The 24,755-nt window shown below is 39.7% G+C and overlaps 1 protein-coding gene across 1 annotated transcript in view; it reads right to left on the reverse strand.

Annotated features, from left to right (window-relative positions):
• The window catches only part of ryr2a (ryanodine receptor 2a (cardiac)), a 185,374-nt gene extending 161,578 nt beyond the window's left edge, over positions 1–23,796 (reverse strand). The window contains exon 1 of the mRNA XM_042397704.1: positions 23,657–23,796. Coding sequence (XP_042253638.1) covers positions 23,657–23,704 — 48 coding nt within the window. The 5' untranslated portion in view covers positions 23,705–23,796. The remainder of the gene's footprint in view (positions 1–23,656) is intronic.
• Between the last annotated feature and the right edge of the window lie 959 nt (positions 23,797–24,755).

Genomic DNA, 24,755 nt, shown 5'->3' on the forward strand with positions numbered 1-24,755 from the left:
AAAGGATGAATTCAGGCTTTTTACAAATCAACATCACGACGTAGTTATTTCGGCATCCTTTTGATCCGTTTATTGCAATTAAATCACAGCAAGGGTCAATCAAAACATTAACAAAAGACAGAGTTTGATGACTTCATCATCATGGGAGTTATTGTCTTCATTGTTAAATAACCAGCTTCTCCAGGTTAGGATTACTAATTGTGTTCATTGTTCAGGATGTTTTTACTGGGAGCTGAATTATCTGCAGAGGTCTCCTCCTCTCCAAAAGAACCATACACAATGATTAAAACCAGTAAAAACACTGAATAAAGCAGTTTCACATTAAAAATCAGTGTTTCACCAACACTGTTCAGCGGACAGAGGACACCCAGGAGGGGCTCTGTGTGAGCCGAGCTGCTGCTAACATTTGTTCAGCTTGTTTCTCTGATAACTTAAGATCCAGACATCCGATGACTAAAATCCTTCATCTGGTTAAAAGATACTTAAAAATGACCAAGATCTAAAAAATGTACCATAAAAATGTGGCTTAAAACTGAATAAAAGTTAATTTATGACTGACTCTTTAAGGATGTTTCTAGTGGACAATCACAACACTGACGTATTATCTTGTATGCATATACTCTCCGGTAGACACCATTATAGCAGACAACCACAATGCCGATGCATGCATCTTGTGTGCGTATACTCTTTGGTAGAGGGGTACGATGCCATTGACAGGCGACCAAATGAAACGGACCGTTACCTTGATTAAAATTGTGGATATCTCTGGGTTTGAAAATTGTTGGAAACATTCGGGATAATGTAAGAGCACAACTCAACAAAGTTTATAACGTAGTTCTAGTCGTTTTTAGACATTTTAATTCAAGAGATTCAGAATAGTTACATATTATAGCTTTAATCCAGTGACCCCACAGTTGGGAACCACTACTCTATAGCACCAAGCTGTGAGCAGGGGTATTTCCACCAAGACTCACAGGAGAGGATAACCTCACTTTCCAGGCCATATGGCAGAGCCATAATTAGCCCAGTTTGGGACTGTCGCATCCGCTGCGTGGAGGCAGTCCCGGATTGTTCCCATTGAAAAGCTTGGGGAAGCAGCGGTGCATTACTCAACTGGCCACACGAACCAGTTATCTTCATCCTTACAAAGTAACACTGAGCTGAAAAGTAATGTTTTGCTGCCCTCTCTGGTTGAAAATGTTAAACTCGTTTTAGCTCTGACCACACCCAGCATCACTGATGCTGTGATGGTCATATTGTGTCCATCGCTGCTAGCTAACTCTTACAAAAACACTGGAGTGAATATATTAGCAACACTAGAAAACAGGCAAACTCTCCTGGCTGATTCATGTAAATGATGTTGTTGAAGTTGTATTGTTGTGTGTGACTGGCTTCACTGTTCACTTCTGATATTCTTTTCCAGACCTGTCCATTCACAGGTACTCAAAGATATACAGTAGTACTAAATGACAGTAACCACATCTGACTTCAGCTAACTATTTTTTTTCATATTCATTTAATATTTTTATTTTTTTGAATTCCAGCTTTACATTTCTTCTCTCTGCTAGACTGCAGTTAGGCTGCAGCACCATGTTTGACCACACACACCAGCTAACATTTACCAGCAGTTACAACCCAGAGTGGTGCTATTTCACTCATTTGAGGAAACAATGAGATAAGTGTGCTATCTGACAAAGAAAATGATTAAATATTTATTAAAATGACAGTGATAATTATAGTTTATATTCAGGGAGTCAGGGTTTGTCTTGGCTCCTAAGAGAAAAGCCCAGTGCATTTTAGGGGGGTTACAAAAGGGTTCAGGCTTGTTGCGGTTGTGATGTCAAAAAATATGACATGACATTTTCTGTTTTTCATAGGATACATAGAGACTAATGTTAATAGTTCTGAGAGTACTTTGAGGTTATCCTTGATAAATATATACAGTTCTCGATGCATTCAGCACTTTGGCCCAGATCAGGATACTGTAAAATACAGCCATGGCCCACACAAACAAACAGAGACAAGGTTGAACAAATTGAGAAGGGTTGGAATGACCTGTACTTCAGTAGCTCACATGATAAATTCAGTATCATGTACATTTCCACAGCACTATCAGCACAGTCATGACATCCTACTACAATTTCTTTTGAATGTGTTTAAATTACTGTAAATGAAACGCTTCCAGTTTCAAATTAAAAGCCTACTCGCAACAGTTAGGATTATTTCCTTTGAGCTGCTGGAATGTGAAACATCTGTTTATGTGAAACATCTGTGCAGGAAGTGCGATGTTTCAATCATGATAGCTTAAAGTCCCCCTCCACTAAGAAATGTGTTTTTCTTCTTGTTCCTACAGTTTGATGTTTGAGCTTCACTGTACAGAATGATGTATGTGCAGAATTTGTTTTCACATTCATCTGCTCAAGGAGGAAAGTTTCTCTGAGCTCACTGAAAATCCTATTTAAGGGGCGGGCCTGTGAGCAGGATTTGTGACATCAAATCTAGTTTGGAAGCTGATCATGGTCCAGTATGCAACTCACAGTAGTGTGATGTGTAAACTTGAAGCCTGCAGTGCACAAACTCTGACGGTTGACTTTTTGTGTTCCCTGTAACTGTGGCAATACCTGTACAGTAGAAGTTGTAGAATGAAATCTCCAAAAGTTGCTGAACCAATTGTTAGACACATTACATTTAGAGAAATATGTATTGTAAATTTTTGCTTAGAAAAATAGCCATCAACCAACTATGTAGATAGTGCTAAATGTGGTTGTTTAGCCTGCAGCTAGCTAGCTAGCCAGACATCATAGCATCCTACACTGTTTCTATAGGAGTATATGCTCGTCAAGTTTCATCCCGCAAATCATTTTGTCAAGGTTTTTAGTTTACAAGAGAGTGAATTCCTTTTAATATCCAGGTCACAGAGCAGAAGATCATCTTCAGTCTTGAAATCAACCAACCGAATGCTCCATCAATGTCCTCATGTCAGGAGATCTGCAGTGCAAATGGGACCTTAAGACTTGTGAGAGATTAACAACACAACATTAACATTAAAGGGGGGTCTATGTTTGTGCCCTATTACCTAATTGAGAGAGTTTTTCTTCAGTGTGACCCTTTCAGACTAGCTAGTAAATAATGATGATGTGCAGGCTATTCAATTAGCAATTCTTCATAGATGAATCATTCAAATTTCACTCACAATCTATGTGTAATTATTATCTAATTTATTAAGTTAAATAATTAGTGAAGAGGTGCAGTTTAGTGGGACTTGTCTGTGATCAGCAGCTTGAAATTATAATGCAGTGATGCTGCATAGAGATACTCATGACTACATTAACAAGACCTGGCTGTATTGGTAATATAAATGAGAGCTCTTATTTTGTGAAACTAATGAATTAGATTAAATTTTAAAAATGTTTCTCTTCTCCCATCATAGCCCTGCTTTTTAATGCACCTGCTGCAATTGTACCTCCTCTACACTCAAAACTGACCTTTGCAAAATGGCACAGCGTCAGTAAATCCAGCAGAATGTAATCAACCAGACTGACTTCATCACATCCCTACTGGTAATTGTAAAATCTGACCTTAAATGCAAATGTGTAAAGCATGATCACATGACAATTGCACTTCAGTGACACTGTAAAAGTTGGTCCTAGTTATAGCTAAACTATTGGTTGATTGATTAGTCAAACAATTGGCAATTGTTTTAAACTGAATCATTACTGAATGAAGTAATTTTCAGGCATAATTTTCAGCCTGGTTCCAACTTGTCATTTCTCTCATTTAATGTTTTTCATTTTCATTTTAGAATTTAGAATTTTTTTTTTTTTTTTTTACCATTTTGAAATTTTATCAAATAAATGAGGAATTCATATTAATTGATCATGAAGATAATAGTGAGTTGTAGCACTAATCCTAATAGTGAGAGTTAAGATGTTTTCATAGCATTTCACTTCAATGCAAGTACGTAATGTTCTCTGCATACCAAAAGTATATATGCCGTTCATACTGTACATACAACCTATTCTATAACTCTGCCCACTTCTCCTCTGTATATATGTATTTAAAATATTTACATACATAATATTTGAATACTGTAAATCTCCACTGTCTGTCATTGTACATATTAGAAGACAGAAGATCACTGCTGAAGCACTCATCTGTAAATAATACTGTATTCTTGCACTTCTGGTTGGATGCTAATTGCATTTCATTGGCTTTGTACCTGTTCTCTGCACTATGACAATAAAGATGAATTTAATCTAATCTAAAAACTATTCCAGACACCCATCAATGTATTATGTGAACTGGATAATGGACTTTAATATAATGCTAAGTCTTTTCTTTTCCTGGCCTGCTTCCTTGTTGTGTGGCCCACTGCACATTCATATTAGTGTCTCTCCCTGGCCGTGTCCCATAGACTTTACACTGAAGTGACATCCAGCAAAACAAATGGCTTTTCTGGACTGTTTTACAAATATTACAAATGTTATTAAATCTTCATGGTTTAAAATTTGATTAGCAAAAAGTGAAAAGGAAAAAATAAGAAAATATTACTTTCTTCCTTCCATGAAAGTTATTTGGCAGCCTTTATGAATGTCATCTCCACTGGATATGTGCACCGTGACAGCAGAGAAAACATTAATGACCGTAGTGGACACATGTTTGCATCACTGACAGGCTATTCTTCATCAGCGACTGTGTACAGACCTGTCTTAATCCATATTCATCACCTCTTTATGCCTATTTAATTCAATGTAAGAAATGTATCCTATCTACAAGAATAAACACATCAAGCATCAACTTGTGATCATTGCACAGAGGTTAAAAAGATATTACAAAGTTTAAACAAAAAAAAAAATATTAAGAGTTCTTGACCATTCTTCCCTCAGTATCTCAGGTTATTTTCCATCATGTGTCTGCTGTAGGACTCCAGCAGCAGCACTGCAGAGCCTGCTGCTGCTGTTTTTTTCTGAGTTTCATCATATATGGGACACTTCATATGAAGTCAGACTTTATAGAGTTTTCTGGTGTCTTTGAAAGGCCGCAGCTGGCCTCAGGGACCAGAGCAAAATACAGCAGTGCAGCAGCAACTTGCAGTGTGTGTTGCCTCAATGCCACAGGTAGGTCTCCTAGAAATAGGTTGCACATGCAGCCAGCCATCCATCCACACCACACATCAGCCATGATGTATGAGACGCTGCGCAGAACCCATTATTCAAACTCTTTGCATGCTCTACTCTCCCTCTCTGACACACACACACACACACACACACACACACACACACACAATCACATGCTCACCTGCTCACCTGCTCAACTCACAGTATGTAGGTTGCTGCGACAACAGCTTAGGGTCACAGCACAGAAAAAAAGAGAAAAACTTTATCCTACTTTTCTTTCCCTGTTTTAAGAAGCAGGACAACAAGAAGCGCAGCCAATTTAGAGAGTGAAACACAAAGGCTCCTTTGCAAAGGCTACAGTTTACACTGGCTTAGATTGATCAATGATCTTTATTCAACTAAAATCAAGCCCCTAGTGATGATGTACACTCACAAAGCACTTTATTAGAAACACCTGTGCAATCTAATACAATCCAATACAACTCAGCCATAAATACTATTTTATGAAGCTTCTACATTTTCAGTTTTTGATGACATTCTCAGAAAGCTGATAATTCTACTTTATTTATTATTGAGGTCATAGTGGGTGTTGGTGGTGTACTAGAGTGTGTTATATTGAAAAGTGTTCCTAATATTTTGTCCGCCCATTAACATACATGAGCAGGTCCAGGTGAGAACATTCTCTGATCTCATTGGTCAGATGTGTCTGGAGGCGGAAGCAAGAATGTAAATGGTCCAATCTGCCTAAATATCAACGAGGAAATGTACTTCAAAGCTAGTTTACGTCAGAGCTCCATTGCTAGCTGCAAGCACCTGCTGATTTTGCTCATCCACATCCCAGCATGCATAGCATACCTGGCTATGGGCGCTGTTTAGCTCAAATTTGCAGCCTTGTAGTCGGGTCAGTCGGTTGAGGTTGGATCACAAACTAACGTCTCCAGAATTTGTCTATGGTGGGATGGAGACCACCTCCTCTAAGGATCCAGATCTGCTCAATTGAATCATACCAAGGAAGAAAACCAACCAGTCCCTCAGAGATAAGGATGGGAGAGTCACTACAAATACAGAGTGGTTTCTGTTTATGCTTTAGTAACTGCGCTGAGAGAAAAACAGTGTGACTTCACAATTCTAGATGTCATGGTTCCACAGTCACAGAGCCTCCTCTCATCTGCCCTGTGCTTTCATCTCATTTTATTTTCTCTCTGAACTTCTCCTCAGCTCTATTCCTTTCCTCCTCTCGTCTCCTTTTCTTCCAAACACTCCGCACTAGAACATTCCACTATGATCAATCAGATTACATAAGAGCACTGCAGTGAGAAGCAGCGAGGAGGAGAGAGACTACAGAGAAATGAAGGGTGCCATGCCATGTCGCTTTCCCTCTTATACACTACTACCTCTTCCAGTTGAAGAAACCACCTCTGTCTGACCCTCACTGCCGTGTGGACACTTGCAGAGAGAATCAGGTGTATATCTGAGGGAAAGATAAAGAGAGCATTTGGCAGCTTGATAAGAGAGAAAAGCAGATTCATTCTGCTCCAGAGCATGAAACAGCTAAAATATATCTAGAGGGTTGATGGAGCTGTTGCTGAATACCAATTACTCAACAGTTACTTAACCAGGTGCTGAGAAAAACCCTTCTACACACCACAATGTGTGCTAATACAGTGATCATTTTGTAATTTCTCTCTTTTATCTATTTGAGATTTGAAATGTTGCATTTGTAAATGGAATTAAATAAATAAAATGAATGTTAAGGAAATATATAAATTGTCATTGGTAACATTTTAACCATTTTAACAGAGCTAATGCAGGTTTCTGTTCAGTCACTGAGGCTAATTCATTCCAGGTGTACAGAATCATGACATCAATGTACACAGAGCTTGAAAGCAGCGACACGCAGCAGATCTTAAGAATCAACACGGCAAAGAAAAGAGAGATGTGATCTTTGTGCAGACAGACCACTTATTATTTGAGTCATGAGGAACACAAACAAGAAGGCGATACAAGGGCAGCAGACAGAGGCTGAAAAATTCAGTGTGTACAGACATAAAACTTGCTGGGATACAGTTTTGTTTAAAGCCAAATATTTAGACTTTACACTTGATTAATGATACGACACGGAATTGTATTTTATAATAAGAAAAAATGACTTATGGGAGCCGTCCAAGTAAGACTAAGAGAACATTGCAGCAAGTATTGATGAAGCACACTTGGCTGGAATCACACCTGCCACGTCATGTCGGAACGCTGATTCACAAAAAATGTTGTCATAAATAACAGCATTCATGTTTTGTCTTGCCATTAATCGAACATAATCACATATATACATAAATAAAATATATTAATAATATAATAGTAGTAACAGAACAGAATGTATCAGAAATGTGTTTCTGCATGTAAAGGATCAAAGTGGAGCTCTAAAGTTCAGTTTTAATGCAGCACAATAAGGACATGGTGTTAATACAGGCTGTACGCCTAGTCTCCCATTACAGCAAGCACTAGACAAGGATGCACTGTCCCCGATTTTTGTTTATATTGGCTACTGAACCTACAGTTCAAAACAAACACTGTCATTGCTGTATGCTACAGTGTCTTCTTTAGTACTAGCACTAGAAGCCACCATGTTCAGAAATGTTCTAATCCAACATGTAAAGGTGCTGTGAGTGAATTCAGCCAGTCTGAGGGATAATAAACCTGGATTGTCCAGCTAGACCTGCATTATAAACACCCCCTCCAGATACAGCAGTTGTCTGTGAGTCATACATCTGATTCACCTGCACTTGGCATGAAATGTATTGTGATAAATAGGTACACTGTGCTGTAAATTTAGCTTCTGGCTTGTGGATACCATGTATATAAATATATATATATATATTTTTTTTTTTTAATCTATTTATTTTTCAATTTTTTCCAGTGCATGTGGAAGCACTGGAGTACTGTGGAGTGAGCTCTACACTACACTGTAAGTTTGCAATAGCTGCAAGCTACAGTCTGTCAAATTGTGATAAATTTGATATGTGCTGCGGTTTGACTCGTGTTCACTGTACATCTATAGTGAGGGAGGCTGAGGAGGAACTGGCAGATTGTTTGTAACACCTGTTAAGCCTGAGGTGAAACTGAACCTGAAAATGAGCCTGACAGGGACCAGGTTAGTCTAGAGGGATCAGTATCCATGGTAACTTATTTAAACCTCCTTTATGAGACAAAATGTTTGAACAATACACCTGATTCATGGCTGCTGTCTATCATTAGGAGGACGGTGTGATGTTCTAACTATCACATCACAGCTGACAGAAATGGGAAATGTTCATTTTTTGCTGAAATTGTGACTCATACCTCGTCCTCTTTTTCTCTCTGTTCATCCTTTGAACCTGTTAAAGGTCATCTTCAAAGCTTATTTAACTTTTAAAGCACAACACCCGCCCCAATCCCAACACACACACACACACACACAGTCCTCTCCACTGTTAACCTGGGGTTGCACTGCTGTTTCTCATCTTCTGACCCTTTAATCATCCATCATATCTTCCTGCTTCTCTATCTCTTTTCTTTTCTTTCTTACTGCTTTATCTGCAGGAAGGCTCACAAACAATATTGCCAGAACACCAGAACAAATTAACTTTACTCCACACATATCTGTGTGTGCGTGTGTGTGTGTGTGTGTGCACACGCATGTGAGTATCTCTGCAGGATCTCGGTTGTTGTGTATTCAGCTCTTGCACACCAATTCTCCACTACACTGTGCATCAGTACATTATGTGAAAAAAGTCTGTTTACAAGATAGGGTTTCAATATTATTTACAAATGATATGTTTTTTAAGACAAAATATATGTTAATTTATAAGTCCTAAAACCATTAAATTGCTAGTGAGCAGAAAAGCAGGCCTGATTACAGCCTGCTGTAATATTCTGTGGGCAGCTGGTAAATGTCCAACGATTAGGTGTGATTGATGTGATGTGATGTGGTTGAATCATCAGTACAAACACTAGTGAAAAACATCAGTACATTAAAACTTAAAGATAAGACTTAATATAAAAACATAACAGATAAAGCTGGTGTTATTCTATATTTTTCTTGCTACCTTTTTCTTTCTTTCTGTCAACAAATCCCATGAAAAAGTCCCAAACCAACAATGTTCTTTCTTTCCTAATTTCCACAAACAGCTGGTCACTATAGTTCTTAAAATATGTTACTCATATAGGAGGAAATAGTACATTTGTTGGGGACTATTTTCAGCGGTGGATGAACCCACATTTGGTGTTCTGATGAGTATTTCTGGCAGCAGGAAGGTGTGTGTGGGATTGAGTCAAATTGAACTACAGTGTGTGTGTTCATAGTAAAGAAGGAACAAGCCGCCCAGTGCAAGAGTGTGGCTCATTGATGTGTTTTTAATAGTTTTTGAACAACAATGAAGCTCTACGGCACAGAGGAATAAGATATGCAATTTGTTGGCCAAAAACAAAGAATATTACTGGACAAATCTATTAAAAGGAGGAGGACAACTTAGAGTACCAGAGAGCTTTGAAGTGATAAACATCCAATTAGTGAGCTGAAAATTCTGCTGTCTTGTGTAATGTCTGGCTGATGGCTGAGCTTTACAGACCCTGTTGAAGAAATTCACTAGTTTGAATCAATTCCCTTTTTGTATCAATTCAGCAGCTACAGTGAAGTGTTTAGTTCCTGATTGCAGTGATGACACAATGTTACAACTCTGATTTCGCAGCATGAATTTCAGTCTTCTCCATGGCAACAGCTGATGAGGCTCATGGGAACTGTAGTATTTAGTGCCATTCTTCAAAGAAGACTGAGTGAATTGTCACACTCTTACAATACCACAGTACAAATGAGCCCTAAACTTTTTTTTAAAAATTACATAAAGTTCTGCAATGCACAATGTGAGCTCTGCAGTTAAAATGGGCAAATATAATTTAAGCATTTGTTTTCAGTTACTAGAGAGTTTATTATATTGATATTAGTCGATACATTTTGTTTTATGTTCTTACACTTGGATTGTGAAGAATAGGTGACCCCATTTAAACATTACAAAACAGAAGTTCCTAATTTTTGGGATAATTTTCAACACTAAATGCACATTCAATTGTTCACAAGCCAGCACACACAGCAATAACTGCACACACAGAAGACTGGACTGCTAATCTGGTATACTGGGCATTTTTCCAGTGGGCCGATGCACCTTGGGGCCAATATAATTTTAATTTTTAATATTAAAAAAAATGATTGCTAATGACTGGCCCATAAAGCAGGGAAAGGGGCCCCATTGATTCATTCTCTATAATAACACTAGGCTGGCCCAATCACATCTCTTACTGAGCCGGCCCCACCCCTCCCACTCTGCCCTCTCTGTTTCTTGTGTCAGATGCTGTGGCTCAGAGCCAAACATCTGTGGATGGAGGAATTGTCAACATGGATAAGCAAAAACCAAAAAAGGGGGGTGCAGAGAAGTTACGGGCCAAGAAAATGAAGAATCTAGATGCGGATGCTGCCAAATGTGAAAAAATCACAGATATGTTTGCTGCAGGGGCTGCAGTAGTAACTTCAACATCTATGGTGACAACAGTACCTGCCATTATACAGCAACAGGTGGAAGGAGGAGAGGTGGCTGGCCATGGCCACTGCCAGGCAGAGAAGCAGGCAGAGGAGCAGGCATGTGTCAGGAAAGCAGAGGAACAGAGTGAGCAGGAGGAGAGTGTAGTTGAAGGGAGTAATATGCAGGAAAACAGGGACCCTCAGGTGAGGCGAAGGGAGGTAGTGTGTGTGCCATGCCATGATGACGATGATGAATGATGATTAATTCGATTAAAGGTTCTATTTGTAAGAATCAGAAATTCCTTCTCATTAGTGACACTGGTGGCCGTTAAGTGAACTGCAGTCAACATCCTGTTGCTTGCTCACACTTCTCATAATAACATAAAAGATCTCTAACCTTGTGTTTCAGCGAAGCATCTCTCACTCCCAGTCAGTCAGCGGGAGTGGGCGACTTGTCATTGCGGGAATGTTTTGTTGTGAAATGTGTAGTGGTTGAAAGGGGCAGCCTTCCATCTCATTAGCTGGAGAGCTAATATCTGCAGGATGTTTCTACTTGGATAGCACGGCGTTTTTGTTGTGTAGTGTCTGTTGTGTCATTATGCTGGTTGTTTGTTGAAGTTGAGAGAGGCAAGGCACTCAGGAGCACAGGAAAACATCACCTTTGGATTTTTGCAGAAATAAAAATCAGTCCACAGGTTGTTGCAGACAACCGAGAATAGTTAGTTAGTATCCAATGAAATAAGATGGAGCAGCTCCACTATTGGTCATTACCAGTATGGTATTCTTTACATTGTACAGCTTTTTGCACATCTTTGTCAGGGAATTCCAACAATTCTGGATCTGAATTGATAATCATGTTAATAACCCACCCAATTAATTGTAATCATCTCTCCCTCTCTCCTCATGTCATTGTCTAGTCAAGCCAGGTTGTTGGTTGTTGATCACCAAGGAGTCAGTGAAGAGCGAGTGGGTCCATTTGTCCACACTTGTCCACAGCACTTACTGCTCAGCTTTGTAGTGGTTTGAGCGAGGAGTACAGCACGCATATTTAAGGAGACCTCAAGGATGGTGTACTGATGTGTGGTGTTTGATCGACTGTGGGGGGCCAGTCTGGGCTGATTTTTTCACAGCAGTGCATTGACCAGTATGCTGTCCAACATTAATTATGAATCTACCAATCAGTCTTACCACTCCTTTCGAATTATTCAACAGTGGCATATGCTGCTTAATTGAGCCTGACCAGACCTGAAGAAGAGCAGTCAACCACCACACTCTGGTGATTGACTGCGTATGTGTGTGTGTGTGTGTGTGTGTGTTTGAGGGATTAGTGGAGGAGGGTGAAACAAAGAGACACAGCAGGCCTCTGTCAGGCACATACACATCATTATTAGGAATCCATTAAACTGAATTGTTGAGGTGAGACACAGAGGAGAGAGAAACCAGTGTGGTGTGTCTTTATATTTACTTCAGGCATTTAAATGACTAATACATCAGCACAACCAATATTAGTTTATCACAGGTATTGGCATATAATAAAGTCTCAATAGTGGCCTTTATTTACTGCAGAGAGAACCAGACTGTTATTAGGCTTCTATTAGAGACAGGCCTTTTCCTTGCCTCATAAGTATAAATGTATTATATTTTAGTTAGAAGTCTCTCTGTTTTCTGACAATGAAAGTCAGCACTGTCTGCAGTTGTATCACAATAAAAGCCTTTTAGAAGCTCAAATTGAATAATGTTCCTGATAGGCTTTTAATTTGAAGCATCTGAAGGAAGTGTTGAATTTCACTGATGTAACTTAACAGTGCTCAGAAAAACAGCATTCAGAATGAATTAGTGAATGAAAATTGTTTTGTTAACAGGATAAACTAACAGCAGCAGACTGGTGATGTAATCTGTGCTGTGGAAATGTACATTATTCTGAAATTTATGAACTATTATAGTTAATGTGATTATGCATTCCTCAAATGTTTTTACCAGGTTTTTTTAAGTGAAGGACCTTTGTTTGTGTGTGTCTCTGATAAAAACCGCAGTACAGACATGCCAAAGATATGTTTGAGGTCATTTAGAAACTGTGTCTACATTACAAACTATGTGTTGTGTTTATGTTCAAAATGACTGTCATGTCTCAAAATTACAGTTTTGTTAAATCACTCTTAATCACTCCATAAATACCAGTGAAACCAGTAAGGTTGCTCTTCAACATGTTGATCTATGACATCAGTGCAGGATGACATTATCTCATGGGACAGTACCATCTCTTCCATTGTCAATCCAGTTCCCGGTTGCCAAAACATCCGGATTCATTAAGCCCCAACAGCAGTTCACCTATCAAATCTTTTCTCTTTCCTCACTCTTTTTCCATTAGCAAAGCACAATAGACATCATATAGGTCATATTAATGATATTTTCCAAATGGATAAAATGAAAAGTTAAGTGTTCTCTGGTTAATGTGTCTCTGCAGCACATCACACACATCACTCTGTAAACTACAGTACAACCGCCGGTGGACTGAGTGTTTTTTTGTAGAGGTCCATCCAAATGTTGCTCAAATTTTAACAGAATTTCCAGAAAATCAGCAAAAGAATATGTGATTTAATGCATGTTTGCATACACTGCTGTTATGAGAATATTTGGAGTGTGATTGTTGAGATGGTGGCTCTAATTTTCAGAATGCAGAAGAAGAGGCCACAACAAGATGACATGATTAAAAGAGTGCCAAAAATTAGAAAACATGAAGGAAATTTGGAATTTCTGTTTGTTTCATGTATTAATTTTAAGAAGCTTCAATTGACATTTAAGTCACATGCTTCATATACATCATGATTTATTCTCTGGTCTGTTTCCATCGCACTTTGTCACATTTTACATTATTAAGTCAATCAGAACACACAGCTGATAACCAGTGACAACTCATCATTGTACTGGAGTGTATTCTAAGAAGTACATCATCTAAACATAAAGGAATTACAGGTAACTCACCATGTTACACATTCATATGTTTTCTCAGATGACAATGGTACAGCCACACAAGTGATTCTGTGATACAGAACATACTGTATTTTAAGACAGTCATCTACACTGCATGAGTTTGTGTTCCTGAAGAGGAAACATGCACCAGAAATAGGAAAAGAGGTTATTTTCTGCTTTTCAAAAAGGCAAAAATCAAACAGAGCCTGTGTTTACTCACTGCTTTATGAAGAGCTTTCAGTTTCACAGAGGTGAACAGACAGCTGACATCAAACAGTGTCTACTAAAATATATAGTCTCAGCTTGTTTAACCATACACACTGCAAAACATGCATTATCATTGAAATGTCAGACAGCCATAAAATGGCAAAAGGCTGAACTGTGAGAAGGACATTTCAGAACACCTGCTTCAGTAACACCACGTCACCACACTGCTGTCAGTGGATTGTAATTGCAATATTGAAAGCTGTTGTTTGAGGCTTTCACCCTCTGATGGCCAAACTACTGCAACACTAAACCTCCTGGACAACAGTGATTTCACTGATTGATGCCTCCGATTTGATATGATCGACCTTAAAGCCAAAAAGATGCACTGCACCGCCTGCCCCGATCACACACACACACACACACACACCCAGGGCAGAGTGTTTGCTTGATATATAGTTAGGGGATTGTGTGGCTCAGATAGAGGACATGACATTTATGAAACAAGGAGTTCATATTGAGAATAAGGGCTCGTGTGTGTGTGAGAGTGTGTATGGTGCGCTGACAGCTGATGGAGGACTATAGTATTTTCCACTGCCATTTCTCCTCCTAATGAACCCCACCCTCACCCCTCCCTGCACCACACAGGATGACTTCCACACTAAGAGGGTCAGAGTATATTGTTCTCCTTCCATTTAAAAAGAACATTTCAACACTACTTCGTTCAAAAAGCCTTCAAGTAGCCTTCCAGATTTAGATTTCTGTTGTTTAGTCACAGCAGACAGGGATGCACATCATTTCTAGTGTGTACACAAATCCAAACGACATTAAGCTGCAGTCTATAATATCTGCACATCGATGCATAGCCTCAAGCAAGAAAGGTAGAACACTCAGAGTGGCATTAGTGAAGTAGTTCACCTCATTGTTGTTGACCTGCAAAAGTTTCTTTAGTCCTCTATGACAGTAAAGTGAATATCGTTGGGTTGTGGACTGCGTTCATGTTCTTTTCACTTCATCCCTCTTCATGGAGAAGCATCCTGTCAAAGTCTGTATCCGTAAGAGCACTATAAATACTATAAATCATTGATTAACATTATTATTGATGATGGTTTTCAGGTAAAGTACATGTGATGAATGAATAATACGGGTGCTATAAAAGTCCCAGCCATGGCTCAGTGGTTACAGCTCTGGCTATGAACTGCAGTGTCTCTGGTTCACGTCCAGCCGGGGATGTTTGATACATGAACCTTTCATTCAGGAGTGGTGGAGCACGAAGAAGAAGAAGTATTAATACAGTAGTTATTAAGGTGATGAAGCTTTTCATAGAATATATTTAACCCTAGTGTGCTTTGCAGAAAAAGTTCTCCAATACCTTAAATCTTTATAATAAAACAAGTCTCACAGACGCAGTTTTATCTATTTTGGTCTCGTGACCTTATGTGTTTTATTGTTATGGTCCGTTTCATGTCTCCCCTCTGTTTAAATGTGGAAGGCACAGATGGCTGCCCTTATGCCACTGGAGAAGCTGACCTATGATTTGAATCAAAACTTTTGGGAGGATTTTGTTTTTCCAGACATTTCAGAGAGAACTGAACCTCTTCTCTCCCTCCTCCTTGAATAAATATTTTTATGACTCCATCAGCACCTGACCTGGTATCTGCACAGATCCTGACTGCAGTCAATGACTGCTGGCCAGAATATCAGTGATACTTTCCTCCTACTGCTTTAAGCAAACAGTTGCTTTTCATTTACGTATTGAATTGTAAACTGTCAGCTGTGTATGCCAATAAAAACTTGTTTTGCCTCACAGGCCGGTCAGCATGTCCTTACATGGGGAACTGAGCTCCCTTGATGAATTTAGGACAGTGCTGAACTGGCAGAATGGGTACAGTAAGTTTTATACTAACAAAAACAAGCTCCTAAACATAGTCTGAACTCACTGAGCCGTTCCTCACGTATCTGCGCCCTGCCTAACGATGTGCTCTGTGCTGCTCTAATGGCAGTAATATCACACTGACTGTGGGTACAGGCACATCATTTGATTATCTGCTGTTTTCAGCAGTAACCTGATTCCTGAAAATCATGTAAACCAGAAACCTGGCTTACATTTCCAGCTACATTTTGACACTTTTTTGGGACTGTGGATCACACTTAGAATCCATTGATACTCAAAAGAATTGATTTAAGCGTTTGATACTCCAAAGATGCAAATGCAAAGAAGCATTTTGGCTGGAGTATCCCTTTAACTGACCTCTATTGGAATTCTCTGCTCCGTCCATTTCTACAGTCTGCAAACACAGACATTTCTTTGTAACGGAGATTAAATGAACAGAAACACATGGCTGCTGCCATGCTGTTTGCTTTGTGCTGAGACATCAGCAGTCACCAGTAACCATGTATTGATCTGCATTCAAAGTGCACTTAGCAGGGAGTGCTGCAGGATTAGAGGGAGGAGGGAGTGGAGGAAGATGAAAGGTAGAGATGGAACAGGAGGAGAGGAGAGGAGAGGAGAGGAGAGGAGAGGAGAGGAGAGGAGCGGAGAGGAGAGGACAGGAGAGGAGAGGAGAAGAGAGGAGAGGAGGAAGAGATACAGAAAAGGGGGATAACAAAGAGCCTTGATGTAAATTTACAACTGCTATTAGAAACTCAGCATTTTTGGACATGAGACTCACAATTCTTTATAAAGGAATTGCTGTTTTTAGTGTCCTGGTCTCATATCTAAGCAGCAAAGAAACACAGGCAACAGAGCTGAGCACTATCAGCAAACAGAGAGCTGCATTATCCATAAAACAGTAAGAAGGTTGGGCTACCTAAAAATAATGAGCTGCATTGGTTGGTCATGTAAACTACTGATAATCAAGAGCCTTTATCAATGTTTACCATAATATTTATTTAAATCACTAGAGTTCATTTGAATTAGGATCCTCATCATTTACCTGTGTGTACAGCCTAATCTGAATTGAAACACTGGGCCCAATAATATTTGAAATATGTCATGATTAATTGATAATGAAAATAACTTTTATTTGCAGTCCTACATTCCACAACACTAATTCTACCAGTGCAACAACAGAGATGTCATACTCACTCTGATGCTCACACCTTCTCTTTTTAGCACAAATACAGCTTTCATGATTTCCACTCCCTTCTACTTTTTATTTTTTACCATCACTGTTAATCTATTCAATGAAAATCAACACTTCCTGTACATACTGTATGTTTCACATTAAAAGCCTTCCCCTAAAGAGAAACAGAGCAGCAGAGTGAGTATGAAACATTAAAGCTGTGGAAATTAGAGCCTGACCGATTCTGGATTTTTGGGGCTGAAATACATCTTTTGCAATGATCCCTCAGATGTTACATTGGTCAGGCTCTAGTGGAACTGTACATTACATCTAATTCCAACACACTTAAATCTTTTTTTTTACCCTGCCTTTATTTGTTCATGTTGGCTCTTAGCCTACATCACAACATCAGCTCAAGGGTGCTTAAAATGTGTGCGGAGCAGCTGGCAGAAGTATTCCGTCATCTTTTTGACCTTTCCCTGAGGCTGAAAAAGGTGCCCAAGATCTGGAAAACATCCTGCATAGCCCCCGTGCCCCCATGATCCTGAGCTGAAGACTTAAGATGCCAGTATACTTCATCCAAACTGCTTGTCTGATGGTAGAACAGCTTCGGAAACTGTGTCTGACAACATCTGTAACTCTCTGAAACTGACAATCTGATATCCACAACCACCTCAAGCAATGACTGGTCAGGTGTGTGGAGGTGAGAAAGTCTTCTATATCAAGCGCTCTCTTTTCATTCTTTAGATAACTATTTTTTTGTCACTTTTTGTGTGTAAATTATGCATGTCTGCGAGGAGAGACTGTCTGAAATGTGCTATTGCATCTCTCCCTTTTCTACAGCAGCAGGCTTTTCACTCCACTTTCAAGTGTGGTCTCATGTGGTTGGACCACATGTTGTAGGAACTGGGTCTTTTTTGAGCATACCACAAGCTTGAATGTGTAAATCTCTCGGTGATTTGATCATTTGAATACATCTTGTAAGAAAATGTGAAAAAAAATCTGTTGTGGTGACACCAGAAACTGGGATCACCAGAAAAAGATTCAGCCTCTGGGAACCATGAATATCCAAACCACACCATCTATCTCTAGACTGAAGTGCTGGACAACAGGGATTCCTGTAGGGCTTGGATGTTAGTGAAGACCACCTTCACTAACATCCAAAAAATTAAAAACACTGATGGAATTAAACTTTAATCTTCAGGGAAGAGCTGAAGCATTATTCCATGTGAAACCTTCAGAGTTTGTTTTGACTGGAAGCAAACAGCTCAATCAGTGATAATTACCAGCTCTTACACTTCTAACAGTACAAAACAATTTGGGGATATTTAATGAAGGATTTCTGATAATGCATACATATGTGAGATTAGATAACCTAGAGATTTTCTATGCCACTGCCATTTGACTGTTGAAGGGTTATTTTCTGTGTTTCTGTGAACAGGATCATCATCACTGCAGTTTTTTCTGTCTGTGCTGCGATACTGTATTGTCTTGTCTTCTTGAATGAGTGTTGCTGTGATACTGGCTCTTACTCTTGTCTCTGCCAATACCATTTGACTCTGATGAAGATGCAGTGCACATCCAAATGTTAGTCACTTGCACCTAATGAAGTATTAAATGAGGCAGAGTGCTCTGGTGCCTTCCTTGGGTTCAGTGCCTGTGAGGTGGCCCTCACATCCTCACTGTCCTCTGAACACTGCTCCACTGCAGCGTTAAGATGTTCTGAGGCCCACACATCCATCATTTTACCTGAATTATTATCAGTGTCACTGATACAAAACACACTGAGCTGACAACTCTAACAGTGCTGTAGCACATTACTGTACTGACAGGAGATGATGTATTAACAACACACACTTATCCTGAGGAAACTATGCATGAGGAATACTGCAACAGCTCTACAGCAACCACAATCAGACTCAAGGTGCATTGGGATGCATTATAATCTCACCTGATCTGGACAAACAAGGTAACAAGACATTGATGATGTGGCAGTACTTTGGCTACCTAAAGCCCTGTGTAGAAATAAAGTGGATGAGACAGCCCCAAATAGGGATAGGCTAGGTCCAACACAACACAGATTAACTCTGCTGAAAACCTGGAAACACCACAAACTCAGTTTATCACCTGAAGCATCCATCCATCCATCCATCCATCCATCCATCCATCCATCCATCCAATAAAGCACACAAAGTGCAAGCATGCAGTCTCAAACTCCAGCAATTAGACCCATCCGCCGGAACAAGCAGTAAGGCATTCAGAGAGACACTCCACAAAAATCTGAAAACATTATGGTTTTTTTTGGGCATTATAGACACATCAGACATTCTGTCACTTTTTAATGATTCAAGACATGAGTCAGGTTTCACAGAAATAAACTTTGACTATGTCTTAGATCTACTAATAGTCTGACTTCAAATAGATGTCTAAATTCACTAATTGCACAAAGCTGTCTAGTTATTGACTACCTTAAGTAAAACTAATTTGCCATGAATTGTGTGTAAATTAAGACTTTTTTCTAACTAAAAAACATGGCTGACTGAGGAAACACATTAAACCGCTCAGCTCCTGCCTTCTGGAAGACTTCAACAGATACATTTTACTGGGAATATTCAGTAAGGAGTGTAACGACACAAAAAACTGCCAGTAGCATAAAACCTAAAGGCAGTGCAGACCTGTATGTAGCCGAGCTGAGCTGCTGTGGCTTCTTAATGTGGCAGAGCTCAGTGCTTGTGGTAACTCGTCAGTAAGGACCAGGATAGTTTCCTGATGATGTCCTCACTGTTGTATATTTCCAACAGGTTACTGCAGTCTCTTAAAATTCTTTCCCCTCTCTTTATGTGCTCCACAACAATGTCATTTGGAGCCGCTGATCAGCAGGTGTCGCTGATCAGGGAAACCAGCTCTTACTTCTGTCTAACATGCATCAGAGTAATCTAAGTGCAGAATAAAGACATGCAGAACCACAGATCAGTCGAAAATGGTCTATAGTGTTGATATGCACAGACGACAAGGTAGGATTTTAACTTTTTAACTTTTTACTGACCTGAAATATGAGCTCATAGGTGGGAAAACTACAGGATTAACACTGACAAGATTATAGATTTTTTGGGGGGCATCCTTTTTGTAAAACAATAGTCCACGACCCAAAGATATTCAAAGATTTAAAGCAGCTAATCCTCATATTAGAGAAGCTAGTACAAAAGAATCTGTTGCGCTGAGCAAAACTGGGGAGACTCAGCAGTACAAATTTTCCTGTTCTCTATTTCTCTGTTTAGCATCGTCAGGTTAGGCTGACCCATTACTGCTAACCCCCTTCACTTGTCCAGCAGTTTGGGAAACAACAAATGAGACTTTTCTTTGTGTTGAGAAGCTGCAGCATTTATGAACTGACACACTGTAGTCTGTACATTTACTGCCAGATAGACAACTTACTGCTCCGCTCACATTCACCATCACTTTACTGCCGCTCGCTCTCTCCACTCGCTCAATCTCACACTTGCTCCACACACACATTACGCACTGCCCTATTCCTTAACGGAGCTATACTACCAAGAGTTTCCCAGGCAACGACACAGAGGTTGAGTCGTGTTTCGGAACACAGAGGCTCACAAACACTATTGATTTCCAACTGAATGGATATCTGCCGTTATTTTTGGCATTAAAAATATTTTTTTGGCCTGGCAGGCTGCCAGGACAATGAGAACCCCCCAAACAGTTACAGAGGAAACACTACACTAAATGTTTCATGCTATTGCATGCTGATCATAATAACCAGAACCATCCTCAGGCACATCAACTCATATGATAGGTATCTTATGAGAAGCACAACATTTACACTGCCTTTTTTGTCATAATACTACAAATATGATCAAATATGAAAGCTGCAAAAACCAAGACACCATGTCTACCATTCATCAAATAAAAAAAATGAACTGTTTCCGCAAATTTAACTAAGGTGTTTGGATTTTGGGTTAACATGTCCATATATAGGACATGCTGATACATTTGGATGATATTGTCCTCATATTAACAGCTACTGCTTACTGGGGTATACATATCTGCAGCAGTAGAAGTTGCAGTCTATAGTGTGTGCAGGAATTAGATTTGATGACAGGGTTTGCCAACAGAGCAGCACATCACACTGCAAGCCATGGCTCAGAGGCGACCACATGCTGAGATGTTACTGATACTGGCAGCCTGTTGGGAGCCAGTCTGTGTGCAAGGAAGCAGGAATCTCCACTGCAGCAGCTCTGTCCTCACCTCAAAGTCATAAATCAAGGTATCAATTTAAAGAATGTGTTTTTGGAAAAAAAAAAAAAAAGGTTTTTAAATATCCATGATCCATTATCTGCTGTTTATCTGGGTCTCGGTCCTGAATGCAGCAAACTAAACAGAAAAGCCCAGACGTCCTTTTTCCACAATCTCGTCCACCAGCTCCTGCTGGGGGAATACTAACCGGTACAAAACCAGGCTAGATATTATTTAAACCCTCCAGGATGTTCTGGGTGTGCCTCTCCCAGTCGAGCATACCCAGAGAGAGGCGTCTGAGAAACATCCTGATGAGACTCAAATACATCAGTGAATGTGAAAAAGCAAGAGTTCTACGTCAGGCCCCTCTGAGTGTCTGAGTCTAGAAACATTGTGAGGGAAACTCATTTTAGCTTCATGTAACAGAGATCTCTTTTTTTCTGTCACTCTGCAGAGCTCATGAGCACAGGTGAGGACAGTGCATAAACTGAGAGCCTTGGCTCTAGCCTCAGCGGTTCTTCACCATAAAATCTGCATACCAGCTATTATATATTCAAACATGAAACTTACCACTTCTATTGAGAGGATGGTGGTTTGACCATTTGGTTTGGAATTTTCGCCTATTGAACACGTTCCAATCAAGCCTACAAAGGTCACTTTATGTTACACGGATCTGGTAAGAAATTCATATACAGTTGTATCAAAACCAGATGTCATGTTTTTTGTTCTGTGAGTAGAAAAAGCTGAAGACCATGTGGACCCAACAAGCAAAACCAAGGCAAAAAACCTTACCCAAACAATTTAACCGTGCTTTTAAGCTGCATTCTTTTTTACCACTTGGGGGCTGCGGTTGATTCGAGCACAGAGACTGAACTAATACAGTGAAGTTAAAGGGCTGTAAACCAAAACAATGAGCTGAAAAATACTAAAACAGATTAGAGCTGAGGGGAACTGCAGTCAGGTGATAACTGTCTGTGGGTTTGTCACTAAGTGCCACTCCTGTCACATTACACACATTTGATCCACTCTTAAAGGTGCTATTTGTAAGAATCAGACATTCCTTCTCATTAGTGACACCGGTGGCCGGTAAGTGAGCTGCAGTCAACATCCTGTTGCTCGCACTCGTGTATGCGCGCTCAGCGGTGCAAGACTATCACAGGTGATGTCTTTTTCCTCGCTTACACCTCTCATAATAACATAAAAGATCTCTAATGTTGTGTTTCACGTTGTGTTTCTGCAAAGTATCTCTCACTCCCAGTCACTCAGCTACTACTGTTTTTGTTGTGTTTGTTGTGTTGTTAGGCCGGTTTTTGTTAATGTTAGCGGGAGAGAGGCAAAGCACTCAGGATGGCACACAAACATCACATCCTTTGAATTTTCTTGGAAAAACCTGCCCAGGTCCTTCACATAAAAATCAGTCCACAGGCTGTTACAGACAACCAAGAAAGTCGAGGAAGGTCTAATTTTTTAAGTTAAGTTACAACCTGTTCACTCATTGGCTTCAGAATTCTACATATAGAACCTTTAAAAATAAAAATATTGATTGGTGCAGCTTTAGATGTAGTCTACCTGAATTTGTTACAGCACCCACAGCGCCCTCAAATTCCATTCCAGTTGAATCATTTCATCTAGTTCCAAGGACTCTCTAGAATCAAGTCATGGCATCTTAGTACCATTGCAGTAATCTTTCTTCTGCTGTCAAAGACACTGACAATTTCAGAAACAAGAGAAACTGCACTGCAACAACGTAATCTAATCAGCTCTGACAGATTTTTATCGTTGGGAATACATATAAAATATGAGGCTTTCAGCTTCAGTTACATTATAACTTACATATATATTAATACATATATAAAGAAATGTTTAGTGTAGACGTATGCACCCGCCCCCCTCCCCATAAAAACAAAAACAAAAAGCTCAGGTGCAGTGCATTCACGTGTGACTATTCACGTGTGACTTTTTGTACAGCAACAGCTCCTCTCATGTCCAATACTGATTAGACTTCATTATGTGTCAAACAAAATGAGAAAACACTCACACACACACGCACAGAGCGACATGAAGTGGCGTTGGATGAGTGTAGAGGCTAACTGAAGTGAAGTGAAGCAGATGCAGCAGGCTTCATACTGCCAGTCTGCACCGCACTGCGCCCCGCATCCGCCCAACACACACCACCAGCGACTCCACACAGCCCGCATGCTGCTCAACTCCTCTTTCTGAGACAATGACAGCAACACCGGCTCCAACAAACACCTTCCTTCCATCTCTCCTCATGTCTTTCTTTCTTTTCTGTGTGTCAGTATGTTTTCACAGCTCTTCCATCCTTCCAGTCCTCTGTCAGCATGATGCAGACTCGCTGACCAATGACTAGTATCTAGAGGAGCTGTCATCCTTAATGCGGTAAACTCCCTGCCCACACACACACACAGCAGAGCAGAAAGCCGCAGTAACACCCAGCACCTCGCCGATATTCAGCTCAAAGGAACAGAAACATGACTTACAGTCCGCAGGAACTGGATTTCATCCTCGCCTTCTCCTCCTTCAGCCATGGTTAGCTTTCACACGGAGATGCTCGAACTGTATCTGCGTGTGGAGTACAGGCTGATTGTGCGTGTGTGTATGTGTGTGTATGTGTGTGTGTGTGTGTTGGTGTGTGTGTGTGTGTGTGTGAGTATCAGGCAGCCAAAGCCAACGCAACTCGTCTCTCATTGGCGCGCGCTCACAGAGGGAGGAGCTGCACAGGTGTAAGCGAGAGTGTGTGCGCGCGAGCAGTTAGTTGGGCGGGTTGCCCCCTCTCTCGGCCGGTTCGGTATGGAAGCTCATTGCCGCCAATACACTTTCTAGCTCATGACTGTAACGAACCAGTGTTAAATAAATAATGTATATATATATATATATATATATATATATATATATATATATATATATATATATATATATATATATATATATATAAACAATATATAAATACTGCACCGCATCAACACATGCCACCGTTTACTTTTTCAATATTTAATCAAGACTAAGATCTCTCCCTTCCTTTAACCACAGTCTGTGCATTGCCTATAGGGTTAGAGGTTAGGCTTAGGGGTAATTTTTTCCTGAATAGCATGTCTTAATATATAGTGCATATATGTAGGGGAGACCAGGGACAGTTGTAACACTTTTTGCAATTTTCCCAATAAATCAAAAACCATTTACACTTGAATAGTCCATTTGTCATATTATAAACTTCAATGTGTCAACTAGTGAAACAATGTATTTAAGTGGTTTTATGAAATATGTACAGGTTGCAAAATTGATTTAAATACAGTCACTCCACTGTTACAACTGTCCCTGTATAATGGGACAGTTGTAACACATGCAAGGGACGGTTGTAACATGTCTAAAATATATATAATTAATCAATCAAATACTCATGAAAAAGATTATTTGTCAATCATATTACTGACTATTCTTTTTTTTTTAAAATACTTAATACTGTTTTTCACACTACATGACAAAAAGGGGGATAGCCATCAAATTATAATGCAAGAAAATTATTTAAATGGGAGAACACATATCCTCAAAAAGGTTTAAACATGAAATCAAAATGGATTA

This window comes from Thunnus maccoyii, chromosome 20, assembly GCF_910596095.1.
Source record: "Thunnus maccoyii chromosome 20, fThuMac1.1, whole genome shotgun sequence".
NCBI lineage: Eukaryota > Metazoa > Chordata > Actinopteri > Scombriformes > Scombridae > Thunnus > Thunnus maccoyii.